This window comes from Aulonocara sp. 'chitande type north' Nkhata Bay, linkage group LG12 (assembly GCF_057382095.1).
Source record: "Aulonocara sp. 'chitande type north' Nkhata Bay isolate Kocher_YH1m ecotype deep benthic linkage group LG12, A_spYH_male_GT1.1, whole genome shotgun sequence".
NCBI lineage: Eukaryota > Metazoa > Chordata > Actinopteri > Cichliformes > Cichlidae > Aulonocara > Aulonocara sp. 'chitande type north' Nkhata Bay.
In genome coordinates, this window is record NC_141355.1 from 22,845,382 (window position 1) to 22,868,849 (window position 23,468).

A 23,468-nucleotide genomic window follows, 5' to 3' on the forward strand; every position below is an offset into this window, starting at 1 on the left:
GTGAAGATGGATGAGTTTTAATACCTGGGATCAGACATCGAAACCAATAGATGCACAAGAGAGGTGAAGAACAGAGTGCAGGTAGTGTGGAGGGGGCGGAGATGAGTGTCAGAGGTGGTTTGTGACAGAAGGATAGAAGCAAGAGTAAAAGGGAAGGTTGAGAAGTTGGTACCGGTAGTAATAGGATATACAGTTTGGAGATGGTGGCACTGACAAAAAGACAGGGCAGAGAGGAAATTGTTAAGATTTTCATCACCAGATGGAGAAGATTATAAAGGGACAGCTCAGGTAGAGATGTTTTGGACATGTGCAGAGGAGGTATGGAAGATATTGAATATGGAGCTGCCAGCCAGAAGGAAAAAACAGACCACAGAGAAAATTCATGAACGTAATAAAGGAGGACATGGAGAAGGTAGTGTGACAGGGAAGGATACTAAGGATAGGGTGAGATGGAGGTAGACGATCTGTTTCCACATAGAAATGGTAAAAAAAAACAAACAAACAAACAAACAAAAAACATTAAAATTGAGTCGATGGAACTACCACCTGTTGTAAGTAGTGATGTGCGGATCGATCCTGAAATATCGATTCCTCCGATACCAATCATTTATGTTCTAGAATCGATTCTCATATTAAAATATCGATATTTTAGTACTTTGGGGTAAATTTGTAGTTTTTCATTAACAGGAACACAGTGGAAAGAAAATATATCATTCGGATCGTCTAAATTGGAAGAAACTATTTCCTCTTACGCCTTTCATATATCTTATGCTAAATACGGCTGTATAAATGTGTCGCAGCCCCTGGCCGGTGTTGCCAACTCCTCAGTAAGGAAAATTGCTATTGGCTATGCTAAAAGTCTCTAGAAGTCAAACAACGTCATCGCCTAATTTGCATAATTGGTCATGCTAATATCATTGTAACCCACGGTGTAGGAGAGAAAAAAAGAAGAGACATAAAGTGAGTAAAAAAAACGTCCTAAATGCATTTAGAATTTATTTAGAATTACAACTTAATTTTTTTTTAGCGATTATTGTTTTGTTTGTTTTTATGTCACAATTCCAACCTTATTCCTTTATCTGCGCTTGGACCGGTAAAAGTGACCCGAAATAGGCACTCTAGTGGAGTTACTTTGTGTGTGTGTGTGTGTGTGTGTGTGTGTGTGTGTGTGTGTGTGTGTGTGTGTGTGTGTGTGTGTGTGTGTGTGTGTGTGTGTGTGTTTAAGTAGTTTTAAACCTTGTGATCCACAAAACAACATAACAGTAAAAGAAGAACTGATTGCGTTACAGTCAGTGCGGGAGCAGAGGCTTCACTCATACGCGATTCATTTGCAGTTTGGACGCATAGGTGGGAACATCTCCTGCCCTGATAGCAGCTGGGGGAGGACTATCCTCTGCCCGTGAGCGCTTTGGCACGGGCAAGGTGCCCACAGCAGCACCCACTGCTTGTTGAGAAGAGCGATACACGCTTGTCATAAATAAGTCTCCAATAACACCAGAAAAAGTCACCAGATTTGTCACTAGTCGTTTTTTAGAATAAAAGTTGCTAAGGGGCTCTGAAAACTCGCTAAATATAGTGATAAAGTCACTAAGTTGGCAACACTGCACCTGGCGTGCGCACTCACAATAATGGCTGAGCGTAAACAGTCATGTTTGGACATATTTTACCTCCACAAACAGACGCGGTTTGCGATACATGTGGCAAGACAGTGAGGTGTTGTGGCAACACCACTAACCTCGTCAAACACCTCAGAGTAAATCCTATCACAGAATATGATGGGCTTATGTTGAGGCGAACTGAAGAGGAAGAGAGGACAGGGACAGGTGCGGCTAAGGCAAGACAGACGTCTCTCACAGAGTCCTTTGGTGCTGCAGGCAGGCAACATGCTCAAATAGCGCACAACTTCAGGTTTTTTATTTCTATATGATTATTCTGCATCATTAAGCAATGAGAACAAGTAGTCTGATGTCCTATAATCATTGTGAAGCTATATTATTATATTATTATTACAATTACAAAATGCAATTCTATATTGTATTATGAAAGACAATGAAACATTAAGTTTTTGTACAGAGTATCGGTATCGCATAAGGCTGAAGCGCGCTCACACACAGGAACGAGTACGTAAGGGCGTGGTGCTTGGCCATCTGACCTGCATGGCGGGTTTTGATTGGCTGTGCCGGTTTCACAACGCCGAGTGTCGGCGGGGTAGGTCACGTGACAGCATCTGCTGCTGGCTGAGCGAAGCGTGTTAGCAGGTAAACGAAAGCTTCAGATTTGTTATGTTTGAATATTTTTTTTTATTATTAAGTCGTTTTGAGAGTTCAGGTATGTTATTGTGTATTTTTTGTTTATTTTAACGAACTCGATGGGCCTGTTCAAAAACATTATTCGTCTTATTCGGCTATTAGTCGTCTAACTAACTGCGTTGTATCCGTGCTGAGCGGTGCTGCTTTGTATGCGGACGGGCCGTTCGCACGCCGGGCAGTCGGCATGCCGCCTGTCTCTGGCTCCTGATTACTGCCCAAACAAATCTTAATAACTTTTCTCCCTGAATTATGTGCCTATAAATATATTAAGGGACACGGACAATTAGAAATGTCAACGAACCACGCAGCTCGTTTTAGTTTCAGTTGTTAGCTTGTTGCTAACGTTAGCCATATCTCCCATGAAGTGACTAATGTTAGCTCGTTGGGCTACACAAAGGGGAGCATGGCAGCGCTTGTCACGTTTGTTTATTTTTTGGTTGCTACCCCAGACGGACTGTACATAGAATAGACATATTGGCAGACAGGTTAGGATACTGATACTCTACACACGGCTTGTGGTAGTTTAACGAAGAAATTTGCGTGTTACTCGCACACAGAACAAAGACTAGCAGTTAGCCGGGCTGCTGCTATCGTGAGCTAGTTTGACCTAACATAAACGTTAGCCTCTGTGGTTCATGCTTCTGTCGAGTTTATCACACAAATAAGAGTGACTCTGATATTTAATACGTATAATTAAGGCAAAAATAAACACTGCTATCTGTATATGTACGACGCACGCAAATGCTTTGCCAGATAACCCTTTCCCGTGGATTTTATTTAAGAACCCACGCTGCCTGACAAATTGTCACTTGGTTGTATTATTAGCTACAGCCAGTTGCTTTGTTCGATACTACTCAGGCAGTGTTTGTGCTTTTGTTTTTCGCCTTTTTAAAAAGCCTGTATTTCTGTTGTTGTTGCCTATCTTTTATTCACATTTTTGATATATATAAAAGATGTTAATACCAGTATTAAAATATAGCGGTGCACTGAGTGTTTTTGTGTGGGAGAATAAGGCAGGGCTGTAAGCTGACACCCAACAGGCCCCTCTGGGCTGGCTAAATTTAAACGGGGATGTAGGGAGCGACAGATGGGGGTTATAGTCTTACATGGTATACTAGTGAGTAGAGCAGGGCGATAAGGCCAAAAATATTTATCACGATATACATTTGAAAATTTGCCATAACGATATAACTGACGATATAATTGATGCGAGACAAAATACAACTCCACAACATTACTAGCGCAAAAAGACAACCTTCCATTAATTTTCACTTAAACAAGAAGCTGGTTTTTATGTACATTAAAGCTTTATAAAAATGTAACAGTGCAAATGCAAATTCCTTGCTGAAAGTTTAACCAAAAGGCATTTCCAGTAGAAATGGGCTGACATATCCTGAGCATAACCATATATAATATCCACTGAAGTTAAAAAGAGGTGCTTTGCAACATTAAACTGTAGTGTGCAGTACGTATTTTTTGGACCATAAGGCACATTGAGCTAAACAAAGCAGTTAGATAAATCAAACTTTATTAAACTCATTCTTCTTGCTTCCTCCACTTCTGTACCATTGATTCATTGATGTTGAATTCTCTGGCAGCTGCTCTATTCCCATGTTGTTGCAGTATATTAATGACTAGCCTTGTATTGTGGATGGATTATCTAAGTTGTTCTCCTGACTGACGTTTGGTCCGTTTACAGCATCCTGCCATGCGATTGCATTTGTCTCTAACCATGAGGAACCTTAGTGTTCATCCTCCAGCTTCACTGTTTATGTTATGCTAACAGCTGTGTCGCTAGCGATCACGTAGCACATCATTATATACCAGCTAGCCCAACTTCAGTAACCCTACAAACGTCACTGCTGTTTAGTTTCCTGCCTTCATTTATGTTGGAAGTGATAGCAGAGCTGTACGTTTGAATTTTTTCAGAAATCTCTCAGTCAGAACATGCTATATCATGCTTAGGTAACTAGCGAAACTAGCGAGCTAACTTCCGCTAGCTTCCTGCTAACTTCTAACTCCGTTAAATGTAATAAATTTTGTTTTCATGGATGCCTGGAAGTTAAACTGAATTGTTACACCTGGTAAAGCAGCAATGCTGATCGTTTTATTAAAGATGAAAGAATTTAGACAGTTAACTCTCAGTGATGCTGCAGTGTTTGTTTGACCTGAAGTGTACTGAGTTTAGGACCCAGATTACTCCCAGATTTAAGAGCATCTTAGTCCGACAAATACAACAATAACGACGGCCGCTTGCATGTTCTGCAAAAAAATGTGCTTTGTTGTGTATCTGACGGACAAACACCAAACCAGTTCCACATCACTGAAGTTGCACCATTTTTACAAACCAATTCTGGTTCATCTGTTTCACTCAACAATCGGCCATGTGCGTATGAAAACAAAGGCACTGCGCATGCGCGTTTTACTCATATTCTATCGCGATATTTCATTTTCCTATCGTTGCCTAACATTATACCGGTATTACCGTGAACGGTATAATATGGCCCAGCCCTACTAGTGAGTCGGTCTGTTTATATTAAGTGTACAGTATCAGCACTGTAAGTAAGGAAAGTTTACTTACATTGCGATTTTCAAGAGCAAAAAGTGACAACGTGCTTTATATTACAAAATAAAATACAACAGTTAAAGCAAAAGCAAGTAAAGCAAACGTAACACCCAGGTATTTGAAAGCTGGGAGAACTGAAGATGTCCAAGAGTTTCACTTACCTTAGGACCAAAGGGGCACGAATAAGAACTTCAGTTTTTTGTGTATTAATAGACGGATGATCGGCTGCCATCCTGTTCTTCATAATATGGATGTAGTCCAAGTTTAACTAGGATCTGTCCAAGTGGCAGCATATACAAGGGAAACAAGTTGGGCCCTAGGATGGCAGAAAAGGACCAAAAATTAGCAAAAGCATCTGAAAAGGTCCAGAGCAAGAAAGAGATGCCCACCCAAGTTCTAAGTCTCTCATTCAGGATACCATAATCAGCTGTGTTGCGGGCAATAGAGACATCCAATAGTGCAAGAACCAAATATTCATGTGCATCATTGACTTTGAGTTTCAAATTATATATACTGCACATTTATTTATTATTGTTTTCTTACTAAGGGGTAATGATGCCGTACCATCTGGCTTTCGTTTCACCTTTGCTTCTGTGTCCTTTGTCTTTCAGATTTTTCTATTTTGTACATACATTGTTTTGTATATACTGTATATGATGACTTCACTGGTCAGCAATCAAGCCCGGGGTACTCGGGACAAAACGCTGCCCACCACCACACAAACAACACAGCAACAGAAGCAGATACAGGTGGGTGGTTGTCATTGTAAATACAGAGTTATTAAGCAAAATAGTCTTTTAACTTCAATAAAATATTGCATCTCTTAGTCTTAAACGTAATTTTTCACTTTTAAATGATTTTATCCCACTTTTCATTAAAATATATAAAGGATCCAAATGCTTTTAAAAACATTTAAATGTACTATTCAGATGGTGATAGTTCTTGATTCTCATTAAGCTCTGTTTGTTTGCCAGGCCACAGCAGAACAGATTCGTTTAGCCCAAGTGATTTATGACAAAAACGATGCTGATTTTGAAGACAAAGTCAAACAGGTAATGTTTGTTCATATTTTGTGCGTAAAGAAATTTTCTGGGTCACCAGGATATATTTTCCTGGATTTAAAACTTAACTGTGTTTGTTTTCTTCTTCTTCTTTTTTTTCCTATGCTGTGACTTTCACAGCTGATTGAGGTCACTGGAAAGACTCAAGATGAGTGTATGGTAGCCCTTCATGACTGCAATGAAGATGTAAACAGAGCCATCAATTTCCTGCTGGAGAGCACCTCTGACACAGTAAGTATGCTCCATTCCCAAAACATGTGTTGTGCTTGCTTTTTACATATGATTTCGTTATTGCTGTTTTGGGAGAGACTAAATCATGATGCAAAAGTAGAAGTACAAATGCATTTTGTAGCACCATCATGATGTTCTGTTCAACTCTCAGACCTCTTGGGAGACTGTAGGAAAGAAGCGCAGCCTTGGGAAAGAAGGAGGACCTTCAGAGTTAAAGGAGAGCAGGGAGAAGAAGGGAGAGAGGGATGCCAGTCGTGGGCGTGGAGGGTCCACCAGAAGGGGCAGAGGCATCAGCCGAGGACGTGAGGGTAAGAAAAAGACACGTCGTATGCCTTATATAAATAAGATAAAAACGTAATCTTTCACATCGAGGACAATGGCATTATTTTGGCTCAGTGTTAATTATGACTTTTCCATCATCTCACTTTCCTCATCTTTTTTTTTTTTTTTTGTTGAATTTCAGGTCGGTCAGAGGAGAATGGATTTGATGTGGCTCCTGGTGAGAGAGGAGGAGACCGTGGACGCAGGGGACGCGGTAGAGGTAAGCATTGGAGAGTAACACATGTCAGATTTATTAAACATATCCAAATGCAGAGTTGGATTATAAGAATGCTAACTGTAGTTACCAGGTTCATGTTCCCTGATGTGACCAGCATCGTATTTGTCTGTTGCTTCAAAATTTAAGTCCACCAATTCCATGTGCTTGCTTGAATGGGTGTTTGATGCATACAGTCACTAAAATGCAAAAATGGAACAGGGCCAAAGATGCACAGCGAGGAGTTTATTTCCTCCTCCAGCAACAATAAAGCGAAAGAGAAAGTACTACACCAGCAACAGAGCCTCATTTACGTGCCATAAATGATTTAGCCTACAGGAAATGGTGACTGTAAGTGGATGGTTATCAGCTGATTTAAGAGCATTAAGTCAAAACATTTCCTCATGCTTTTTAGTAGTTCTGCTACAGCCTTGATTAGAGCAGGGCGATATGGCCAAAAATATTTATCACGATATATATTTGAAAATTTGCGATAACGATATAACTGACGATATAATTGATGCGAGACAAAATACAACTCCACAACATTACTAGCGCAAAAAGACAACCTTCCATTTATTTTCACGTAAACAAGAAGCTGGTTTTTATGTACATTAAAGCTTTATAAAAATGTAACAGTGCAAATGCAAATTCCTTGCTGAAAGTTTAACCAAAAGGCATTTCCAGTAGAAATGGGCTGACATATCCTGAGCATAACCATGTATAATATCCACTGAAGTTAAAAAGAGGTGCTTTGCAACATTAAACTGCAGTGTGCAGTACGTATTTTTCGGACCATAAGGTGCACGGGATTATAAGGCACATTAAGCGAAACAAAGCAGTCAGATAAATCAAACTTTATTAAACTCATTCTTCTTGCTTCCTCCACTTCTGTACCATTGATTCATTAATGTTGAATTCTCTGGCAGCTGCTCTATTCCCATGTTGTTGCAGTATATTAATGACTAACCTCGTATTGTGGATGGATTATCTCAGTTGTTCTCCTGACTGAAGTTTGGTCCGTTTACAGCATCCTGCCATGCGATTGCATTTGTCCCTAACTATCAGGCACGTTAACTTTTATAAGTGGAAAAGTGTTAGTGTTCGTCCTCCAGCTTCACTGTTTATGTTATGCTAACATAGCTGTGTCGCTAGCGATCACGTAGCACATCATTATATACCAGCTAGCCCAACTTCAGTAACCCTACAAACATCACTGCTGTTTAGTTTCCTGTCTTCATTTATGTTGGAAGTGATAGCAGAGCTGTACGTTTGAATTTTTTCAGAAATCTCTCAGTCAGAACATGCAATATCATGCTTAGGTAACTAGCGAAACTAGCGAGCTAACTTCCGCTAGCTTCCTGCTAACTTCTAACTCCGTTAAATGTAATAAATTTTGTTTTCATGGATGCCTGGAAGTTAAACTTCATAGTTACACCTGGTAAAGCAGCAATGCTGATCGTTTTATTAAAGAATTTAGACAGTTTTTAACTCTCAGTGATGCTGCAGTGTTCGTTTGACCTGAAGGTACGGAGTTTAGGACCCAGATTACTCCCAGATTTAAGAGCATCTTAGTCCGACAAATATGACAATAACAACGGCCGCTTGCATGTTCTGCAAAAAAATGTGCCTTGTCGTGTATCTGACGGACAAACACCAAACCAGTTCCACATCACTGAAGTTGCACCATTTTTACAAACCAATTCTGGTTCATTTGTTTCACTCAACAATCGGCCATGTGCGTATGAAAACAAAGGCACTGCGCATGCGCGTTTTACTCATATTCTATCGCGATATTTCATTTTCCTATCGTTGCCTAACATTATACCGGTATTACCATGAACGGTATAATATGGCCCAGCCCTAGCCTTGATGATACTTTCTGTATCTGCAACTCCACCGGGGTTTGTTCAGAGTCGAGTGATGTAAATTTCATAATGAGTGAGTGTGAGGGTCTGCATGTTTGTTGTGACCGCACAGACTCATCTGAGGAGAATTTACTTTACAATGCAACTATGCATGCCCAATAGGCAGTTGATTTAAAAGAGCCACCTGTCTTCAGCTGTCCATGTCTGCAATTCAATATCTTATTAAAAAGTGTATAAAATGGCTGACAACTCTTACTCCTGTCTTCTTAAATTCAGATACAAATTTTAATGAAGCTACAATCTTAAAATGAAGTCAACAGACAGAAACACCACAACCTGTTTTGAGTTGATGATGGATCACTGTAACCACTCCCCACACAAATTGTTTTTAGATTGCAGAGGTGTGCACATGCCCTGACATGAAAATTTAGTGAATCTATTGCTAATCATATTTTTTTTTCCAATGCACTAATGGGAAACTTAGCTGAGAAGTCACTGACAATCATTTGTCCCAAGGCTTGATATTCTTAAAAATGCTTAATGAGGAATTTAGACTTAAGTGACTTGGTTGTGTTGTTCATATGGTTGTTTTGCTGCATTTTCAGTTGCAGGGGTTCGTGGCAGAGGAAGAGCAGCTGTTGGTAACAGGTTCTCTTCGCAGGGAATGGGGTAAGAATATGCATCATGTAAAAGTTTTACAAAAGGAGGTGATGATGTTGATTACAAGCACATATCTTAAAAACAAGTGTGTGTGGAAAAATATGTTTCTGAATCTCCTTGATTGAAAATTTGTTCTGCCTACCGTTATCAGTAAAAGCAGATGTCTTTCAATTCGCTCAGTTTTTGTTTTTTTGGTTTGTTTTGCTTTTTCACACTGCTGCTTTTTTTTCCTCCAGAACCTTCAATCCTGCTGACTACTCTGCTAACGCTGGAGCTCGCCAGGAGGCATGGGAAGGAGATGGCAACGAAGCTGCTGAGGAAGCTGGTAAAGAAAATAGTCAGGCATACACTGATTTTTCTTGCAATATATACTTTTTAGTGTCCACTTTCTACATTTGAGCAAATGTCTCGTTTTCGACTATTTCAGGATTGCCACAAGAAATTACAAAAACACTAATTTGGCTATGCTTCTGTTTTAAATAGGGACATGGGGAGGCAACCCAGAAGACTGGAGTTCAGAAGACTGGAATGAAGATGTAAGGCACTGCTTTTCAGTGAAAGTGTATTGCAGCGCTTTAAATGTGCGCGTTTATGCTTAAAGTCTAGTGTTGCTGTCTAATGATGTTAGCTAACTAAGTCCTGTTGTTAAAGGGTGACTTGATGTGGCTCTGGGAGGTTTTGGAATGCTGTACTAATATCTTCATCTTTCACACAGTTATCTGAGACCAAAGTATTCACTGCCTCTTCTGCCCCAACAAATCACATCACACCTGGAAACAAGTAAGCCCTTCATAAGTCATTGGCACCTTGAAAGAACACGTAGAAATTGTTTAATTTTGGAGAATGGCATTTTATTTAATCAACACTGTTATTCCTTCTTTCCTCCTTCCAAACCTTTCTACTTTCACTCTTCACTCCACTTTCTGTGTGCTCTCCTGTTTCCTGCTTGTTCCCAGTGTGGACCTGGCTGGCATACTTCCTAAGGCTGGAGTGGGTGTAGGGAGTTCTGTGGACTCCGATTTGGGGGCGATAGTCGATGGCCCCTCAGCTGAGGATTTAGGCCAAAGCCTGGTGTTTACCAATTCACATCACAATGGACGCACTGCAACACACAGCTACGCACATGCCACAGCCAACAGCTATGCCCATGCAGCTTCTGGCAGTACCACCTACGCACATGCTGCACTGGTATTCATAACTATACTCTATAGATTTATAGACCTTAATACAATATACATTTAGATGTATCCTCATCGCCTTTTTCTTCTGTCTCCCTGTCAGTCCTCAGTCCTAGGTTCTGGTTTTGGGTCACTGAATGCACCCAAGCAGGCACCTGCCCCTGACATCCGGACATCAGAGCAGCTGAATGGGCCTCGGCTTGGTCAAAGAACCAGTCAGATGTTGGCCACCACCAGCAATAGCAGCATTTCCAAAGACCAAGGGCAGTCTCCAATGCAAGCTCCTGCCCCCTCTCCCTCTGCAGACAACAAGGCTCAAAGACTGGAGAATGGCTCTATTACTGCCCAACACTGTAAGTTTATCTCAGAGTAGTTAGGAATCCAAAACAAAGATGTTATTAGGTTTGGAAGCATTTTTTAAAGAATGGAGTAAAACCCAGAGGTATGGTGAATATCAGTATTGTAGTCATGGTAATGAATGTATATTTGTCTCCCTTTGTCTTCAGCGGAGATTAAGCTTCAGCCAGAGCCATCAGTGGTGCTCAGCCAGCTGGCTCAACGGCAACAGCAGTCCACAATCCTTCCCACCACAGAGCCTTTGGGCCCTGTCCAGGCACATGCTCCACAGGCCCCCACACCGCCAGGTAGGCCTGCAAAATAGAACTATCCTGTACCACTAAAAGTGTGATTGTAGGCTGTTGCTACCTATAGAGTAGAGAGACAGTAAAATATGTAGTGCCCCTACAAAAAAGATACATAACAGGAAGTCGAGTTAGTCAGTTGCTTTATTGCTATACCGTGCTATTGTTGTTGTGACTATAATGACATGGTGAATGGTCATGGTGCTTTTATTCTCATTCAGGTCATGAGTCCTCTGTCCCTCCTGTAAGAGACAGCGCTTCTCCAGGAGTGAAGCTGCCAGGCATGGAGCCTTTGACCACAGAGCCTCCTCAGCGCCAAATAAAGACACAGAGACGCAGAGCGCCTCCTCCCTCAAAAGTAAGCCTCTTTGAACCTTTTTATCTGGCAGAAAATGTAAACGAGAAATGACAAAAGAGCTGTATTCATTCTAAGAGGAGATAGAAACCGAAAATCAGTAATTTATCTCCTCTTAAGGGGTTTACAAGGCAGGTCTGCTAGTTAACCAGTTATATGAGCAGACTTAATGAGGTAGTTTCCACAGCCTTATGCTCCCCTTACTACACACACAGGTATGCAAACTTTTTTTTAAAGAATAGACTGCTTGTACTTGACTCCTCCCGGTGCTTGTTTATCTGCTAGTCTTGAAGTAGCAGTAGACCAGAATATTCAGCTATTTATGTTCTTTTGTTGGCTTTGTTTTCAACTCGGTGTCTTTGTTGTTACAAATAATGACTTTTCACACCTCTCTGGTTACTGTTTGGACAGTAGCCACCGCTAAGCTGCAAGCATGAGGTCGTGTTCACCTTTTACTACATCTGCTCTTGAGTGAGCAGCAGCTGGTGCTTATGCTCAAATCAGCATCACATTTTGTCCTGACCTTCCGGTACCTTTTTTTTTTTTTTTTAATGGGACTGTTTTAACTCTGATTGAACACTGACAAAATGTTGGTAAAATGTTTTCACAATCAATTTTTTTGTAATAAAGAACAGAAACCTACCCCAAATCCAAAAATTAGATCAGTTCTGATTACTCGTCCTTCTGTCGTCTTTAGATTCCATCGTCAGCAGTGGAGATGCCGGGATCGGCAGATGTGTCTGGTCTTAATGTTCAGTTTGGAGCTCTAGACTTTGGGTCTGAGGCTAGCAGTGGAACATCAGATATGGTACCAACTGAGTTGGCCAGGGAACACACGCCTGTTCAGGCCCCACCAGCCATGCCAGTTCCTACTGCTATTCCCACACAGCCGCCTCAGAATAGCCTGTTCTCTAAGCCAGGAGCTGTGAGGTATGTGTTTGTCATGCAAGCATGTTGGTGTATGTGAGGTATTTGTTATGTGTGGCGGGTTTTTTATGTTTTGTTTTGTTTTTTTGCTTTTTTTAATTCCCCATTTAGTGGATATAATACTGGCAAACCGGGTGATTCGCAACACTTTAAATTCCAGAGACTAAAATGACCACAACTCTTTTTGTTTTGCAGTGTAGCCCAGAGCCCTAAAAACATTCAGGAAACTTGGTTTTAAAAAATGTTAAACCTCAGACTCAGAAAAGTCTCAATGTCCAAAGAAAGTTCTTGATGTTGAATTGAACCAGTTTTTTGTTGGTTTTTTTTTAAATTGAGCTTTTTTATGACTCCATCAGGAACCCTTTGCAACTTTGCTTACATTTATTTAATGTTATTTATTTATTTTTGGAGACCCTATACTACTTTATATCTCCCCCAACACAAAATCTCTATTTGTCCTTTAAACAGTGAACACATGAGCAGCTTATCTTCTGTAACGGACCCCAACTTCCCTTCACCCTCTTTGGGCTTACCTAGTGCTACGCCCACACCCTCCCTTGGTCTCCCCAGTGCTGCTGCGCCACCCTCCTCTTCAGCCCCAACCACAGTCAGCCGGGTGGAGAGCAGCATCCCGAGGTCCCTACCCCCTCATCTTGGGTTCCCACAGAGCAAAGATATCCCATCGGCTCCTGGTGGGCCTCTGACGGTGAGTATGAACCTTTTTTCTCAGGTCTCAAACAGAATAAAGATTTTGGCAACTACTTAAATGTTATTTGCCTGAAAGCTGAATGATGAAACCAAGTCTTGAAACGTTTTCTCTCTTAGAATGGCTACACTGGTATGAAGACACAGAGCACACAAGACGGTAAGTACTATTGTCAGTAATGTAAAAATGCACTCACATGGCCAATAAAGTCTGGTATAATGAACATTGATTGCTTAATGCTGAGGAGGAAATGGAAAGATGCATCTTAGTGCAAGTTGTGGTTTGCTAAATGCCGTTTTTATAGCCACCCCATCTCATTTTCTTTTTCACCCTGATTCTGTTCAATTCTTTTCCTTCTCATATAGTAACGTAAAAAAAACAGACAAATAGACCAAATTTTGCCCCAGATTAATCTTTCTAATTTTAAACCAGGCACAGCATCATCTAGGACAGTGACAACTGAGTCTCCCATTATGACAAGTGACAGCAGCCCTGGCCACCACATCCCTTCTCCTGCAGTTACAGCTTCCCACTCAACATCCATCTCATCGTTCAGCAGGTAAGGAATTTTTAAGGGAAAGGAAAGACTTAATATGGATCCTAAAGATAGATTAATTGGGTGTCCTCTTTAAAAAATAAATAAATGCACTTTGATGTTTTTGCCTGGAGATGATGATGCTTACAAGCACATATCTAAATCATTTAATGTGGACATATTTTTCACTGAATCTCCCTGCTTCCTGATCACACATCCAATTTGAAGTGCTTTTGCAGATTTATCAGATTTCAGCAGGCTGACAGACTCGCTTTATTCTCTTTGTAGTCACACAAGCAGTACGCACTCATCTGGGTCGACCCTCTCTACGACTTCCTCCCTTACGGTAAACAGATGCTTAGTATGTTTGGATTTTATAATTTTATTTTAATCCAAAATTTTAACTAAGCTCCAGAGTTTACAAACAAACAAACAAAAAGAAAATGCGTTCTCTGCTTTTATTCTTTCAGACGAGTAACGAGGAGAGTAGCAGCGGAAACATCCATGCCTTTACTTCGCCATCATCCAGCCAGGTTGTTAATCCCAATCCTTCAGCTCCCCCCGTTGTCAGTAGTTCTGCCACCAATGGTCTGCATCCATCTGGAGCACCTGGACTAATTCCAAATGGCACAAACGCCACACTCTCAGCTGCCGGCAGCCGCACAGCACCCCTGCTCACCACCACCTCCGGTATGATCTTTACTACCATAACACCACGATGGACGTTAAAACTAAAATATTTTGAAATATCATACTCAATTCTTTTTTTCTTTTTCTTTTTTTTTACTATGAATTATGATTTTAATCCGGCTGTTTTGGACACTTAACTGAGACTGTACTTATCTATAAATAGTTATGTTCATTCAGTGCATAACATGTCCTTTGTGGTGTCTGCTCCAGGTAAAGCTCCTCCCAACTTGGCCCAAGGAGTGCCACCTCTCCTGGCCAACCAGTACATCATGGGCCCTGGTGGATTGCTCCCTGCATATCCGGTAGCTATTTAACTGTATCATATAATTACTTGTTTGTGTTACTCTTGATCCCATGAATTTTTAAGGGAAAGGAAAGACTTAATATGGATCCTAAAGATAGATTAATTGGGTGTCCTCTTTAAAAAATAAATAAATGCAGGTTTTTCTAGAAGTGCAGAAACTGAACAGAGGGATTGAATTTTCTCTTTATTCTATAGAGGTTTTTAGTCATTTGGGAAGATTTTGATCATGTACTGAATACACTCATTAGCAGCTAGTAAAGATAAAAGGCTTTGTAGGCATAAGCGATGTTTATTAGAGACTCCAACATCTGCTAAATAACCATTGTCCTAATTTCAACAGCAGATATATGGATATGAGGACTTGCAAATGCTGCAATCGCGTCTTCCTTTGGTGAGTCTGTTGCTTAACTTAACCTTTAATAATGCCTTAATGTTAGTTGCTTTTTAACATGAGAAATATCTGAGTATCTGATCTAGACAACCCAAAATGTGATGTCCACATATGTGGACGCCAGGTCCTAGGAGGTTAATGCTGTTTGTCTTTTTAATTATTAATTATTTTCCTCTATCTGGACAGGATTACTATGGTGTAACATTCCCTGGTGCTACAACTGCTATGCCTGGTAGAGATGGACTTGCTAATAACCCATATTCAGGTAGATCAAATTTTATTCTCCCTTGCACTTCATCATTTTGACTTGATGACTTTGGTTAAGCACTTTTTTTTTTTTATAGATTATGTTGAACTGAAATTTTCTGTTGCCTGTAGGTGTTTTTTTTTTATTATTTTTTTAAGGGGGGTGAGCATCTTAGTTTTTTTCTAAGCTGTGTTTTTAATCTTTGCTATGGCTTGAAGCAAATGAAGGACATTTCCTAAGAACACCAGCCCAACAATATCCTTAAAGCCTCGTGTATTTGTTGCCTAAAGGGTGGTCATCTAAGAACTCTGTTTTTACTGATGGGGAATTGTGTTCGGTGGAAAGCTGGAGTACCTGTTATAAGAGTAGAAATGAGGCTTTAGGGTTCATTTCCACTTTTGTCTTACCTTTCTTCTGTCTCTCCTGATTCTGCTCAGGTGAAGCAACAAAGTTTGGCAGGAATGACTCTTCATCTCCAGCTCCTCCAACCACCCTGTCTACAGCTGGGGTGCAGTCACAGCCCCAGCAGACACAGCAGACAGGCACACAAGGGCAGGGTCAGAGCCAGGGTCAGCAGACACAGAACCAGGCCTTCCTCAACCCCCCTCTCCCTCCTGGCTATGGATACACTGGTAAGGGAAAAACAAAATCATGTTTAATCACATCGACGTCAGTCATTTTAAGGTTTTACACTATTAACCATTTGCACATCCTCCATCATTTCACAGGTCTGCCATATTATGCTGGTATGCCTGGAGTTCCCTCAGCTTTCCAGTATGCCCCCACTGTCTTTGTGCCTCCTGCCTCAGCCAAGCAGCCAGCAATGGGCCTGGCCAACCCCTCCAATCAGTACCACCAACAGCATCAGCCAAGTTATGGACAGCACGCATATGGCACAGGTAAGACCTGGACTAAACAGGGTTTTGGCTGGTTTGTTAGAATTCTATTATTATTGTAATAGTAGTTGTAATACATTAATAAACTAAACTGATATCTCAGCAACACAAAATGTAGTTATGAAGCTTAATTAGCTTAAAAGCTGGCATTATTGTGGGCTTCCTGGAAAGTTATTTTTGTGTATTTTGAGACTCAAGTGTAAAAATAGACGTCAGACTAAATCAAGGTGTCTCTAGTGGGAGGGGAAAGTGAACTGAATTTCCAAACCTTTACACATGTACACCACATGCTGCATGTGCGTGTAGAGTTGGGCCTGTTTTGTTTTTGTTTGTTTTTTCTGCTTGTGCTGCATGCATAGCTCAAACCCCCTGCTAAAGTTGGACACAGCTCAGTATAGACAGCTGCCATTTCAGTCAGGTTACCTTACTGCCTCTCTCTCTCTCCTGCCCCCTCCCCCCTCTTTTTCCTTCCCATCCTCCTCCTTCACAAAATCTGCTCCTCATCCTCTCTCCCTCCCCCCTCTGCTTTGCTCTGCCTCCTCTGTTCTTCTATACTCTTCCTCCTCCCCCTTCAGCCTTTGATGACCTGTCTCAAGCCCACGGTGGGGAATACAGTAAGGCAGGGTATGGAAGCACTGCCCAGTCACAGGCCAAGTCAGCAGGCAGCGGTCCAGGGAAAGGTACATGCACGACACATGGTGCACACTCTAACAACACACAAACACACACACAGTTAGTGGGCGTTTTTCAAGGAGGAAAAACGGGTGTACTCACAATTGCAGATGATTCTACAGTCGAGAGTGTCCTGGAGAAAGGTGTGTATATGCAAGCATGTGATTTTACTTTCATGTGCAAATGGCTGGGTACATGCTAAAGGGCGGCACGGAAGTGAGAAACATGCCCCTGCTCCTCCTCACTTACTATGCTTCTTCCTCCTGGCTGGCCTGTGTCCTACTAACAGTGGAAACTGGCATTTAGTTTAGAAGATAAGCTTATCAGCATTGAAGTGACACAGCTGCTGTTTTTTTTTGTTTTTGTTTTTTTTTTTGTTTTTTTTTTGTTTGTTTTTTTTTTTTTGTTGTTTTGTTTTTATGCATTCCCACTGATTTGTTGTTGCTTTTTCTGTTTTTGTCCTCCTTTCCCTCTGAAATCCCAACATTGTCTTTTCCTCTTTTTCCTTCTCCCCCTCTTTCATTTCTTTCCAGCACCAGGATTGTCAGGTTCAGGTACTAGTGGTGGAGTACCTGACATGGGAGGTTCAATCTACAGCAAAACACAGGTGTGTGTGTGTGGTCCACATGTCTAAGCATGATCTGTTTGTATATATTTAAAACAATGTGTTTTGTATGACGTTTTTTAAGAGGTTTAATCATTTAAATGTGTGGTGCAAAGTTAACTGGTAAAAATACCAGTTCATCCACTCTCCACCCTATTTTAAAGCCCACTACATGACTGTTTTTATCCTTTGCTCATACCGAGGCTGCTGGCCTGTGGTTGGCTCAGAGTTCTGCATAGCTTTCACTTTGTTAGCTCCATTGGCTTGGTGAAATTGATTAAAATGTCTCGTTAGGTTTGTTGTCTTGAACTCTTTGATACGGTTCCCCTGTAGTGTTCTTTAGCTTCCTCACTCATTGAAGAACTCACTAACAGCCACATGCTAACAACGTGTGACTGCTCATAGCTTATGTTTGTGAGTTTGCATGCGACTTTACATACAGAGCAGCTTGAACTCTCAACTTTTGACTTAGTTGATGCCTTAGTCCATATACGCATCTGGTTAGTACAAACTTTGGCTACATATATTACCATAATCAAGCTCAGTTAGATCCTCTTTAAATGATTCTGCTTGTCAAATGAAAATGTAGAAATGTGAGCATTTCAGTTTGAATGTCAAATTTTTTAAAATAAAGCTCGGATGAAGAACTGTTTAATTTCAGAAGAATATTAAATGGAAAGATTATGGATTAGATTGTTTTTGCCAGACATAAATGAATCTTTTGTCCTCGTTTTTTGTTTTTGTTCTTTTTTTTTTTTTTTTTTTTTTGTGGTAGTCATTTGACAAGCAGGGCTTCCACACAGGGACACCACCTCCCTTCAGCCTGCCTTCAGCACTAGGAGGAACGGGGCCCCTGAACCCTGGTGGTGCGCCTGGCTACGCCCCTGCACCTTTCCTGCACATTCTGCCTCCTCACCAACAGCCCCACTCCCAGCTGCTGCACCATCACCTCACACAGGACGGACAGGTAACCCTCCACAACCAGTGGGAAAAAAATATTTTCATACATTAAACTTCGAGGTTTTAGTATAGTTTCGTTTTGCTTTTGGTTTATTGTCTATTAAAAAGGCTGCTGTACCCTTACTAAATATTTTTCGTGCTAATCAAATAAGAAAAGTACTCAATGTGTACATCTGATTAAATTCTGCACCTGTGTTACTGCAGTTTGTTGTTGTTGTTTTTTTAGACTCAGTTTTTATTATAATTTACAACATTGCAATGTTCACGAGTAAGACAGTTACTGGAACCGCAGTGCAGAAATACAGATTACAATAAGAACTGCAATTGGGAAACACAACACAAAACTGGGAAGCAAACCCCCCCCCCCCCCCCCAAAAAAAACAAAAACAAATATGTGACAATCTTAATAGCCATAAATGAACGAAACGAAACAGACCTATGCTAAATTATTGAAACAGTAAAGCATGTATGGGTCGCCAACGCTCAGTAAACAATTCTCTCTGAATCCGCAGAGCATAGGTTATTTCCTCCATCTGGTAAATTTCTCTTTATCAATCCACATATTATATGAAGGTGGGTCAAGATTCAGCCATTTAATAGTAATACACTTTAGTGATGCTGTAAGCAAGATTCTTAAGAGATACTTTTTATTGTTTCCTGCAAAACCATTTGGTAATACTCCTAAAATGGCTAACTGTTGGTCTTTGTTAGTGGTTGTTGGAAAACTGTATTGAGAACTCTAAATATGTCATTCCAAAATGAGCAGATTTTTGGCCATTTGTGATATGGGTTCCTAAATGAGTACCACAATTTCGTCAGCAGGTATCAGGATTTGTAGGCTTCATTTTGGCCATTATCTCTGGGGTTCTAAAATATCTCATGACCACCTTCCATTTGAATTCTCTCCACAGCCCAGAGTTAGTCACGAGATGGGCTTCACCGAACACCTCTTCCCAGGCGTCCTCTGAGATTTGAGTGCCAGTCTCAGCTTCCCACCTTGCCTTAATATCCAAAGTTGCACTTGTACTGAAACTCATAAATGCATTATAGAAATTGCTGATTAATTTTGCGGAGGAATTACTTTGAAATATTTTTAGAAATATTTCCTCAGTGGGTGAGGGCTCCAAAACTTGCCTCCATTCTTTATGTTTTGTCAAAAAACTTCTTAGCTGCAGAAATCTGAAAAAGTCAGAAGAAGGAAGCCGAAACTGACCTCAATTGTTCAAATGAGCTCAAGTTTACGAAGCCCGTTATGTGACCATGCTCTGAAGCCAGTCTTCCACAATAGGAGAAAAACCCTGCAGGGAGGAGAGGCTTGATAAAATTGAAATTTCTTTTGGAAGACCGAATGATTGTTTGATTCTACGCCAAATCTTTAGTGACCCTCATCCATTCCCCCATATGCACATTTTTAATTGAAATGTTAGAAAAAAAACAGGGATTTCAATGGTCTTTCGCATATTGTCTTCTCAATGTTTAGCCACTGAGTTTCAGACAGATCCCGCACCCATACAGTCAGGGGTCTCATCTGAGCTGCCCAGAAATAATATTTCAGATTTGGAACAGCCAGTCCCCCCTGCAGTTTTGACAGTTTTAATGTTTGGAACTTGATCCTTGAGCGTTTGCCTTGCCATATAAATTTGGAAAAAAGTTTATCTAAATTATCAAATGTAGAGTTGGGAATGTTTATAGGCAGCATTTGAAAAAGGTATAGAAGTCTTGGCAATACATTCATACGTATACTCTCGATCCGACCCAAGAAAGACAGAGACAGGACATAATTTACATAATTTACTTTTAAACAAGTCTGATAATAAGTGAGGAATTTGAATTCCTAAATACTTGATACCTTCCTTTGGCCATTTAAAGCCAGATGAAATGTTTCCTCCTATATCCATTGCCAATGTTTTGTCAATATTAACTTTGTAACCAGAGAGGTAACCGTATGTATTAATAATTTCTTTTAAATGAGGTACACTGACGGCAGGATTTGAAATGTATAAAAGTACATATAGATGGACAATTTATGCTGTTCTCCAGTAATTGTAAGGCCCTGAATTTCATGTTCATCTCTAATCAGCTGCGCCAGAGGCTCAATACTTATATCGAACAGCAGGGGCGACAGTGGGCAACCTTGTCTACACCCACGTTCCAGTGGAAATCTGGCTGATATTGTTCCATTTACCCGTACAGCCGCCATTGGGTTGGAGTAAAGAATCTGTATCCACTTAATTAAGTTTGGCCCAAATTTGACTCTTTCAAGTGTATGGGCCAAGTATTGCCAGGAAACCCTGTCGAATGCTTTGTGCGCATCGAGAGACAGAATCGTTCCTGCAGTTTTAAGGATTTTATTTGGCCTGTCACTATCCATCATCACTGAAAAGTTCTCCTTGATAATTCCTGGTTTTCTCCACTGTTGTTGTATATTTAGAATCTACACCCTCTTGTGTGATAAGTTCAGTAGAATAGGGCTGACTAAAATGAATAATATAAGCACTTTGAAATGACACAAATTAAACACATCCACTGAATGGACTTCTTTTTCTTCATAGGGCGGCCCTGGTCAGCGCAGTCAGTCCAGCAGCATGCAGCAGAAAACCCAAGGCAGCAAGTCCAGCTATAGCAGCTCTGCATACTGGACAAACTGAGGAATGCTTCCATATGTTTTTTGTTTTTTTTGTTTTGTTTTTTCTCCTCGTCTCCCTGAAAGGCTGCGTGTGTAAAGCTAAAACAGAAAAACAAACACACTACCCTCACAATGAGCAACCATGGGTTTCGTTGCCCTGCTCCCCCCACCTCCAAGTCCTCTTAAGTCTTTTGGGTTCTCTCTTCCCCCCCCTTTTTCAAAATTGGTTGTACATGTAAGATATTTATGTATTTATATATAAATATATATATATATACTGTATATGTAATAGTAGAACATGAAATGTGGTTGCTGCATTTTATTTTTGAAGGACTTTTTGTTTACTTTTTTCAAAACTGCAGGAAAAGATGTTACATTGAGACAAAATGAGATGTTAGTGAGAGAGTGAGTGAAGAAGAAAAACGACCCAAAACTTCCTGGAAGAAACCAGAAAAAGGAAAAGGAGAGAGCTATAGCACTGATTGCATTTGAGGACACTTCAGATGGGGGTGGGGTTTATAATAACTAACTGCATCTGTCTCCTCTTTTTTTTCTTTTTATACATGACTTCCTGAATGGCTGGGCTCGTCCCTCTGAGCTTCATTTTGTAGCTTCCTGTCTTTTCCCTCTTTCTTCTCTCCCTCTCCTCTGGAGAGCTGCCTACTCTCCCGGGGTCACTTTCTTTAAAGAAAGACCTGCCCATCTAAATTTTATATTTTTATTTAATTTTAACCCTCATTTTCTCGAAATAAAGTTCTGAGCAGTTGGTAACTGACTCCTTGTTTTATATGTATGTACATTTACACAAGTTAATCAAGTGGGTTTTCCTTGACTGACCCATGTCTTCAGACTCATTTTCAGTGTTTTAACATATTTACTTGTATTTACTGGGATTTATTTGTTTCGGATGAATGTCTATTTCACTACATAAATCATGAACAAATGTGTAGGCAAACGGCTAAATATTTTTTAACGTGAGAGTACAAAAAGGCCTTAAAACACAAAAGTTACTAGTGATAAACTGGTCATTTTTGGCAGCACAGTGGTGTGCACTGTTGCCTCACAGTGAGAAGCTCCAGGGTGTCAATCCCCCTGCAGACTGGAGGCTTTCTATGTGGAGAATGCATATTTTCCCCAGCTGGGCATATTTGATCACTATTGTTAAATAATCTGCTCTTGTTCTTTGTGCCACCCACTGACAGTGAATGACTATTAATGAAGATGGCTCCATGGTGTAGTAATTAGACTCTGATTCAAGACTAAGACAGAAACTCTCAGGCTGTCCCAAGCTCAGATAAATTAGATTCCATTAAGAAGGCATGAGGTGTAAAATCCGGGCCAAATTGAACCTCCAGAGCCATCTGCTGTGGTTCAGTTCTAAGTACCAGAACTACTGCTGTCCTATTTTGATCTAATTTATACTTGTATGCTACAATGTTAAATGATAAAAGCATCCTCAGTTCAAGTCCGAGAAAAAATATTTTCTTTCCATTTCTAAACTCGCATGAGATTCAGAGCAGAGTAGGTCCCTGACACGCAGGTTTAGCATTTTCTGTAATCTGGTCAGTGTAACTGTTCTCTGCAATAGTCTTTTAAGCCAGTTGGCCATATGGTGGCCCAGCTTGAGCAAGACACAGGTGGCTCTGATCACAGTGAATCCATCATAGCACTCTTTTTTTTTTTTTTTCCTTTTCCCATAAAATACCAAGTTTGTGATGTTAATGAAAGCTAAACTGATGCACGTTTAAAAGTGTATTAATCTCATCCTTGTTCTATGACAGGGCCTTTTATTTCAAGTGGCGGAATTTGTGCGGCATGGTGCATTGATGCACGGTGACTTTGTTAGTCTTGTGCACGTTCAGCACAGTACCATCACGTAAAGAGAACGAGATATTTTTAAAGGTGAGCTATGATGTCACTTGAGGCCCTCATAGTTTTATGAGACATTTCATTTTCAAACTGATAAATCAAGGTTAGTCCCAGCAACGGTTCTGAACCTTTTTTTGAGTGATGTTTGAAATGTATAGCATATGAAAAAAATCAAAGTGAGGAAGTTTAATTCTGTTTGTGTAGAGGCGAAGGCATGGTTAGAAATGGTGATGAGTTCAACTGCAATTGTGTGTAACTTATCAGTCACCACCTGGTGGCAGTATATAACTGCCCTATGTGGGTATTAATTCCATGTCATACACAGACTTTTGACCCAGGAGCCCAGACTGAGTGGATCACTGTTACAGGAACATATCAAATAAATCCTCTTATGAAAATCAAAATATTCAGACTGAGTGTGCTGGTGAAAACCACTGACAAGGGTCACATTGACCGTTTTGTTACAATGCATTATTTTACTGGCAGACACTCGGTCTTTATCAGTATATCAACCTGACATGCTTCACATGGCAGCGGCATGCTGTTCCTCAAAAGTTCAAAGTGCCCTGTGACACTGAAAAAACAGCTCGGCTTGTGTAACGTGACAAAGTATCAAGGTGATGAAAGGGCCCCTAAA

At 40.6% G+C, this 23,468-nt stretch overlaps 1 protein-coding gene across 5 annotated transcripts; it reads left to right on the forward strand.

Moving 5' to 3' along the window:
- The first annotated feature begins 2,163 nt into the window (after nt 1–2,163).
- On the forward strand, nt 2,164–21,737 carry LOC147317478 (ubiquitin-associated protein 2-like). Of its 5 annotated transcripts, none has more exons than XM_086314461.1 (30): nt 2,164–2,258; nt 5,487–5,624; nt 5,850–5,927; nt 6,057–6,167; nt 6,319–6,475; nt 6,631–6,708; nt 9,176–9,239; nt 9,467–9,555; nt 9,714–9,766; nt 9,946–10,010; nt 10,187–10,418; nt 10,512–10,761; nt 10,915–11,052; nt 11,271–11,407; nt 12,102–12,334; nt 12,800–13,037; nt 13,157–13,196; nt 13,470–13,596; nt 13,861–13,933; nt 14,043–14,262; nt 14,473–14,564; nt 14,907–14,957; nt 15,144–15,222; nt 15,642–15,836; nt 15,933–16,103; nt 16,676–16,780; nt 16,883–16,915; nt 17,306–17,379; nt 18,152–18,343; nt 20,889–21,737. In XM_086314461.1, the coding sequence occupies exons 2-30, from the start codon at nt 5,529–5,531 to the stop codon at nt 20,982–20,984; spliced, it is 3,567 nt and encodes a 1,188-aa protein (XP_086170587.1). In that variant the 5' UTR covers nt 2,164–2,258; nt 5,487–5,528; the 3' UTR covers nt 20,985–21,737. The 5 variants fall into 5 exon arrangements, with proteins under 5 accessions (XP_086170587.1, XP_086170588.1, XP_086170589.1 ...); XM_086314462.1 differs by having other exon boundaries at nt 13,861–13,918; XM_086314463.1 differs by lacking the exon at nt 16,883–16,915.
- Nucleotides 21,738–23,468: the final 1,731 nt, after the last annotated feature.